Below are 8,672 nucleotides of genomic sequence, written 5' to 3'. Positions count from 1 at the left end.
CACACGGGTGAGGCGACACAACCAAGGTTGGCTAGGCAGGGAACCAGGAAGACATCAGTAAACAGGGAAGGGTTCCTGTGGGAATGAAAAAGGAGAAACAAGGGGTTAGGATAGAGTCGAACCGGTGATATAGACAGCCATGAGTAACAACATAACGCAAAAAATGTAAGAGCCAACTTAGTGGAACATCTAGAAGAACAAAGAAAACAAGTTACAACAACATGTTGGGAGGATGACTTAAAAGATATACAAAAAAAACAGTAAAGCAAAATGCATCAGCAATGGAAGCAGTAGTAGAACCACAGTTCAACCAGGAGCGGAAGATGAAGGACCAGAGGAATCCATAGCAGAAGTCTTATGCGCGTTGATGAAACTTTGTAGGCGTACTGGATCTTCATAAGTGGTAGTTTTGTTGTTAAATGTGACCTTGAAAAGACAGGGATGATAGAGGCCATATCTCGCCCCCATCGCACGAAGGTCCGCCCTCAGAACCCAAAAAGCCTTTCGACGGTTGGCAGTATCTTTTGCATAGTCTTGAGTGAAGAACAAGGAAGAACTGGAATATACCAATTTGGGAGAGGATTTGGTAGCTGACATTACTTTCAAGAGGTCAGTGTACTCCAGAAAATAGAGAATGACCACTAAGGGCCTCTGTGAGGGGGAAGCAGAAGTAGATGGACGCCCCAATCGATGAGCCCACTGGATGTTAAGAGTTGTGCCCTCTGGCAGGTGTAGGATCTTGGGAAGAAATGATGTAAAGAAGGCGAGTGAGTCTGATCCCTCAAGTCCCTCTACCAGACCATAAATGCGTAGATTGTTACGCAGGTTCCTGTTTTCTAACTCCTCCACCTGTCGCTGAAGGGCAGACACCTGAGAGTTCAAGTGAGTTACTGTGGAACAAGTTTCTTGAAGTGACTCAACAGAATGTTCAACGGAGGCCACCCTGGTTTCCATTTGTGACCAATTATCCAAAAGATTCTGGAGCTTGACGTTGGTTTCTTCCATAAAAGGGCGAAGAGATCTAATTTTTTCAAAGAAAGGACGGAAAGATCTGATTTCGGCCAACAATAATTCCATAGAAACAGGCGTAGACTGCGTAAGGGGCAGGGGAGGGTCCTTCTTTAGCCTTTTGGTAATTGGTTCCCCTGGTTGAGATTTGGGGCGCTCCATTGCGGTGTCAGAACCCGAAGAGGCGGGGGAATCCTCTAATTTAGAAAATGCAGAAAAGACCTTGGAGTTCTTGACAATGGCAGGTTTAGTCGAACGAGGTAGGTGTGCCATGGATTTAAGTCTACCCATAGGGCAGAGGCTAGAGCTAGACAATCAGGCAATGCATAAAAAAAAATGCACAAAAAAGGAGACAAAATCGCCAACCTTGTTATGTCAGAGTTGAAGAGGGCAATCCAAGTACAGTGGAAGCAAAACATCACCCTGGGAAATTATGGCCGCTGAGGCAGAGTGGAGGTGCACATACCAACTGGGCAACCCACATGGATCAGAGCAACCACGCCAAAAGAAAGATGAGGCAGCTCAGATTGTCAAGAGCAGCAAATCCAAGGCGTTGCAAAGCGTGAAAAATTGAAGCCGCACTTACACTGCAGACACCGATAAGCTCATGAGGAGAAATCTTACAGCGTGAGACTACCTCCAAGGTCGACCAGGAAAAGGAATAGAAAAGGTACCAGAGCTGGTCCAAATATCATGCACAAAAACAATGGAGCAGCATTTAATCTGCTGCAAACAAAGGGCAGGAAGGAGTCATAGTGCTGGGAGACAATAATAGAGCCATTTCCTGTGAAACATCATAGGAACCATGCAGGAGACAGAGCTCAGTATAGGTGGAACGTCACGTGAAATTGTGAGAGAAAAATGAGCTCTGCAATATGCAAAGTGGCAGCCGCGGCCGTAACAGGCTCATCAAACATACCAATTGAGAAGGAATATCAGCTGCGGGTCAGTTAGAGAACTTCTCCGGCATTTAAAGTCATCAGGCACAGTACGTCAAGGCGAGGGCTTAGAGCGTTGATGAAAAGAGGAATGTGCGCACATAGCGGTAATGCCTAAGATGGCGGCCGCAGCTACGGCAATCCACGCACTACACGCTGAGGCAAATTACGTAGTCAAAGATGCATGGCAAAGGTTCGTACTTAGCTCAGAGGCATCAGGGCGTGTTCCGGTTCATGAAATGTTCGTCCCGCAACAGGAAAGACGCTTCGAAACTGGGAAGTCTTCCGGTGCTGCACGGAGCCTCACTCAGGCGCCGCCATCACCACCGGGCGCCAAGCCACGCCCCCAGTAAGTGTGATTCTTGTGCGGGATGCAGAGCATCCGTGTTTGTTGGTGTCGGGCACCCTGTTTATTTGCTTTGTGACCCCGTTTCTCAGACGTTGATTTATTTCTGTGGCCCGTAAGTTTCAGTTTAAATCAGCAATCCCAGTTTTAAAGGGGGTTTATTGCTTCCCCTGTAGAAGATGCACAAATGGGTGCATGATCGCAAAGTTTACTCTTGTGTGTTCCCCAGTCTACACACTAACTCCCACTCTTTCCATATACCTGAAAACACAAACACATACAAGCACACCCTTCTTTGTAACTGATGGGCCCCAGGCCCTATGCCCATATTGTTGGTCGGTGTGTATCTTTCACCACTGGCTGCCAGCACGTATGTAGCTTGCCAGTGTATGGGGGTCATTGAACTCTGAAAGCAGCTTTATGCTAATTCCTCTGTCCCGAAAAATATATATTAAATGGATTACATCATTCTGTCTGTAACCTGCACGCCACAGGTTTGAATGCTTGTCACTTCAGGATGAAGGCAGCAGCAGTGCCATATTGACCAGGCACAGATCCAGCCATAAATGTCATTTGACAAATGCGTGCATACCTTTTACAAGGATTTCCTATGCATGATTGTAAATGCATTCAGAGTTTTAGTCTGCAAGCTTAGCTTTCAAAATAAACTCTTGCGAGTCAGAATTTTCACGCAAATAAGGGGAGCAAAGTTTGTGACATTTTGCATCAAACTTTGCTAAGGTTGCCTATTGTTGTATATAATAACCTTTAGCATTTATATTATCATTAATGCATTCACCTCGTCCTAGCTTTAGTGCACACAACATTGCTTTGACATCTCCAGGTATTTATGGGAAACATCCTTTACCCCGCAGTGACAACAATGACCAGCCCTTAAAATGCAGTCACTAACCTGAGTGTGACGTTACCATGTGTTTCTTTAACCCGCAAGTCATTACAGCGAATTGCTTTAGGAAGCGCGTTGATGGACTGGTATTAGATTTTTAAGTCCCTACTGTTGTGCAGACTGGAGTTAAAATAGTAATTTATACTATTCCAAAGTCCAGCGCCACCTAAGGTAAATCGCTGCAACGACTTGAATGGTAAAGTAACATGTGACAACGTTGCAGTCGGGGAAGTCACTGCGTTGTAAAGGCATGCGAGTTAAATACATGTGGGGGTTTCATCATACAACAGTTGTTTACATAGTGCACATGCTGTGTTTTTTAGGTCTTGCCTGAACCAGCGCATGCGCTACTCTGGCAAGACTTTTAGTAAGTGGGCTTCAAAAAGCCGACCACAGCTTTTTGTGTGGCCTAGACCGGGAGGTTGTGCGCACAATTACGAGCACAGGTGCAATCTGGCTTTCCTGTCTCGTCATGGCTCATTAAGTGCATCGCTCGCGGGCACCCTTACAGCCCGCGATCGCGTCACTTTCACGTCCGCTCTGCCAATGCTTGTTTATTGTACCATGCCCATGGAGCCTTGCTGCCTTCATTTCTCTAGCCTTGTACAGTGTTAGTTTCACTATTTGCACAAGCAAAACCCTTTTGTAGAACTGGGTTCCAAAGGGAATCCCAGCGGTGGAGGGTTTCACCTAAAATCTACGGGTCAACAGGAGTTTCTCTTACCAAAGAAGGGAGGCAGACTCTAGAATGAGGAGGGAAACAAGATATTTTAATATGCAGAGAATATCTCGAGTTATCGGACAGAGTCCCAGAGTCACCTAGGTGAGTCTACGGAGGCTGCTTCTTCTCCAGGGCATGCAGCAGTCTTTATAGGATGTGGAGTTCTCCTTATCAGGCCTGATGCGTCACTGTGTCTTGGGCTGTGGTGGGCCAAGGCTACAAGGCAGATAACTCAGGGGCTTCTGACATTGTCCAGATAATGCATTCAACCAGGGGGTGGTCTCTCAAGGTTGTAAGGCAGATGACTCAGGAGCCTCTGCAATGTTCAGATAATGCAATCAGCTGGAGGTCGTTTCTTATGATGCACATGGAGCCACAGGTCAATTGTCCGCACATGTTGTTCTAGTCAACAGACAGGCATGAGGGAAAATAAGGTGGGTGTGTGCAGCTCGTCTTCGTAATCTTGTCAACAGAGAGGGATGCAGGAAGATAAGGTGGGTGCGTGCAGCTTGTCTTCGTGTGCAGGGGCCCACCTCAGGCAAGGGAGGGAGAGAGTTGACGTGGCAAGGCTTCAGGGGTGAAAATTACAGCACAACAGTCCCTCCTTTTGCCATGGCAACTTTCTCAGTTTCTTTTAATCAATGTCAATGTTCATCATATAGTCTATTTCCATTTGCAACATTATTTTCTCGTTCTCGAACTGTTGGGTCACTGAGGCTGGCCTAATGGCTGACAGGCACATGGAGCAGAGGGCCGGTCCACATTGGATGCAAAGGCAGCACGAGAACAGTAGACCAGTGATGATGCAGAGGCCAGCCAGTATCTTCCAGCCCCAGGTGGCCATCAGGCCCCAAAACCAGTTGGTAAGTGACCAGTTGCTTGTTTCTTCGTGGATCTCGGAGGACACTCGATGTAGGCACTCGATAGCCTTGAAGACTGTGGGGGCGTAGTCAGGAATGTATATGCAGCAGCTGGCCCCGATCAGGCGGAACACTCCTCCTCGGTCTGCCAGGACAACGTCCGGCACCATTCGGTTTTGGAGCGTCACCAACCGGACCGCTTGAAGTTCAGCCGTGTTGTTGGTCAGTACACCAGCGGTGATGTTAATTGTAGCTTCCACAGCCCGGGACAGGTGTCTTATAGCCCGTCTGTTGATCATTGGACCCCACAGAGGAATTACGCCCTTCATAGCATCCAGAAATTGTTCAGCATAAGTGTCTCTTTGGTCCACCTCCAGTGAACTTTTACTTCACTGATGATCTGGGTGAGCAGTGTAGGTGGGTTGCAAGATAAGGGCAAGGTAGCAGACCCCTCTTTATCCTGCTAGTAACCAAATATAGGTGTTTGTTCCACACACAAAATAAGTGTTAGGTGAGGCCACAAGGGACGGTGGACTTGTGCTATTCAGAGCACGGATGATAGTGCAGTAGCTGATGCCCACGTCCTTTCTTTTCTTTTTCTTTTTTTTTGCAGAGTTTTATATAGCGCGAACTAGACCCGAACCGAATCAGGTATCAGAGCGCTTTACATATTTTCCAGTTACGTTACATGAGGACACACCGTTCTACCTTTACCTTCCACACAGACGTGCCCATGGACATTGACGACTGACAGGGCCACTCTCCGTCTTTTGGCCACTCTTGTCTTTAGTGCAGAAAATATTGTTTTTCCACTTATATTGTAAATTAGCATTTCTTCTTGTTCTTGCTCAGGGATGTCTAGCTGCAATGTGTCGTTGATATGCACGTGCGGACAGAAGGGATAAGTGTTATTTCCATTCTTGTTACACCAAAATTCATCAGTAAATTGGGAGTGAGTGTCATCGGAAATAGTATTGTCATTGTGTGCTTGTGTTATCAACATCTTCCAGGTCAAGCACGACCCGTGAATAGAAAATGGAACGGGGATGAAAGGAATTGCAATTTCGGCAGAATGAGGCATGAGGCCACATATCCAACAGTTTGTTGTGTTCATTGCCAGGTGATGCTGGTGCAACAGCTGCACGAAGGTATTGTTCCAAAATTCCCTACGTCTATTCTGCACATACGGAGGTAGTGAAGCAAATTCATGTTCAATAGGGGAAACTGTAGGTGGCGTTGCCCCATGGGATGTGAACTTGATTGCCCAAAAAATTATAGTGGATAGGAAAAATATTGTCAAAAGTAGGAACAGCAGGACAGTCCGCCCACCACAAAGTGTCTTATGTGTTTCGGCTTGTCCAATTTTCTTGTTGATTGTGCTCATGTTTGTGTACTCTACGAGACCCCCCCTCCCTAGGTGCTGTCTATGACTGGTGGTTGCTTCACTGGCCAGTGATTCCAGCAGCCCTATTGGCGTTCACTGGTCCGCTGGTCCAGACAATATCACAGCCGTACAGGCGAAATGGGGGGCACAAGAGGTGGGCAAAGATAAAGTGTCAGGTTATTTCTTCAATCTGGGACAGAGATTGTAGCCCCCTTCTGGTCCAGTTGTGGTTCAGGATCCACCTCCTCTTTGACCGGCCTGTCCAGGGTCAGAATGTCTTGCTGTGTTTTTAGTTGGTCTTCATTCAGTTTGGACGGTCTTTTGCAGTGGGAGATGTGGATCCAAATCTTTCTTCCCTCCACACGAACTGCGGTTCGGGTCCTCAATAACACCAGAGCAGGCCCCTTCCACCTTGGCTCGCCTGGAGAAGTTTTTCACAAAGACATAGTCACCGGCTCTGATGGCATGGCCCGGACCTTCGGATTTGTCAGGGATGGTGGCAGAGACTTGATCATGGAGAGAAGCAAGAGTATGAGTCAAAACATTCAGATTATCGCTCAATACAACTTCTGGGACTGTAGTGTTTTATCTAGGAACCTGAATCGATATTCCTATTTTATGCCCTTGTCCGGTTATAATCAATAATGTCCATACAATGGCATAATAATCATATCCATAATTCAGTCGTAGCACATGCTGTCACATTAAGCAAGGCTACTTCTCCGGTCCCCTAGTAAGCACACCGAGTTCTCTAAACAAAACCAAGCCTCCAGCAACCTGGGAAATCCCCCTTGCTTTTGTTTTGATTTCGTCCTAGAACTCCTGTAAAGCACTGTAAGAACGGCCAGTTCTTAGTGACATCTTTATTGACGTCTTATGTCCAACCTTACGTCAAACCCAGGCACCTTTCAGGTATAAATATACCAACGTTGCCTTAAGCAAACACACGGTGGTGATTCTGGAGCAGAGCAGCTATCTACTTGCCCGAGAGCCCAGCTGATGCGAGAGCCCACGGACGCTGCCCCTCCTCTTTGACGCACTGAGAGAGAGACGCTGTCTTTTCTCCTGCCGAGAAATCCAGCTCCGGTGTTTCCAGATACCTTCGCGGGTTACTGGGATATGGAGTCCTGAGAAAGAGATACAAGACCTCCTGCTTTCTATTACCCAGGTATGGAACTGACTAAACCCTTACAGAGAATTCTTGAGTCAGATTCTTGGCAAAACAAACTTAACTTAAACTGCTACTTACTTACTCCTTCCCACGTATTAGGCTTAGGTCAGGTACACCGGGGTAGGCGTATTTAGAAGCACCAGTTGAGTACGATTAGTCAATGTATATATGTATGTATATATTTTATCTATTTTAAAGTATCATATGGCTAAGAAACCATATCAATGCTTTTACAGTATTATTTTATAATCCTCCTCTTACTGTACGCACTTTACTTTACCATGAGTATTACAATCGTGGCAATTCATTTCTCTTGTATGAGGAAGAAGACTGCTCAATAAATAACACCTTTTATTGAAAACGCCCGTCTCTCTTTTCTCTGCATTCTGGTGAAACTAAGTACGCACATTTGACTAAGTGAAATAGCTGTCTATTGTTTTCACACGACTCTAGAGATACACTCTTATTCAGGGAGAGCAAAGTTGTCATTTTTTATGGTTGTCAGAAGCTAATCCCTTCTTGTCTATCCAGGGAGGTTAAACTCCTCCTCGTTTATTCGAGAAAGTTTCTAGTGACCTCTGAGCTAGCTGGCAAACCTTAAGTCTAATATAGTCAGTAGAGACCTAGATAACCTCAGTCCTACGTCTACACTGCTGAATATATTATTCCAATGCGCAGAGCCTATTGGGAATATAGGAACTACAATACATGGCACCCAACATTTGGTAAGGCGATAAATCTAACGCAAGACGTTAGAGTAACTCAGTCGTGCTTTTTCACACAGACGTTTTTCCCGTAAATACTCCAAAAGACGTCTGGAGTGGGTAAAAGGTTAAAATCCACCGTAACTTAGTAGGAAGAGATTTCTATGTATAGTTTTTCGTTTAGTCAACGTTGAAGGATACAGTGTTCCAAAAATATTGTGCACCTAATCTTTGTTTCCTTGAAACTTGATCTGCAACAAAGACCTTTCTGTCAGTAAAAATGTCAGAAAATGAAGAAGAGAGGGCGGCAGCTAGAATAGCAGCTCAACTCCTAGAGGATGACACAAGTCTCCTACAGAATGACCCGAATGCAATACTCATTCCGGTCAACATAAGAAAAACTATAACTCTTAAACTTATAGAAAATGGACTAACATCGAGAAGTGGTACAGTCATATTCGTAATTGAGGCACATGAATATCGGCAGACAGAGGTACTCTATTCATGGATAAACTTTCCAGCAGCAAGCGCTGTCACACACGAATTCCACTATTACAAAATAGAGGAACCTCCGGATAAATACACTCCTTTCGAGGAGGTGGAAATCCCATTAAAATACCAAGACCACTTGCT

At 45.7% G+C, this 8,672-nt stretch overlaps 1 protein-coding gene across 1 annotated transcript in view; it reads right to left on the bottom strand.

Annotated features, from left to right (window-relative positions):
• Positions 1 to 6,464: 6,464 nt before the first annotated feature.
• Positions 6,465 to 8,672, bottom strand: part of LOC144752162 (uncharacterized) — a 144,966-nt gene continuing 142,758 nt past the window's right edge. The window contains exon 7 of the mRNA XM_078640088.1: positions 6,465 to 6,670. Coding sequence (XP_078496214.1) covers positions 6,465 to 6,670 — 206 coding nt within the window. The remainder of the gene's footprint in view (positions 6,671 to 8,672) is intronic.

Source organism: Lissotriton helveticus, chromosome 4_2, assembly GCF_964261635.1.
Source record: "Lissotriton helveticus chromosome 4_2, aLisHel1.1, whole genome shotgun sequence".
Classification (NCBI taxonomy): domain Eukaryota; kingdom Metazoa; phylum Chordata; class Amphibia; order Caudata; family Salamandridae; genus Lissotriton; species Lissotriton helveticus.
This window is presented reverse-complemented; position numbering and strand designations above follow the sequence as displayed.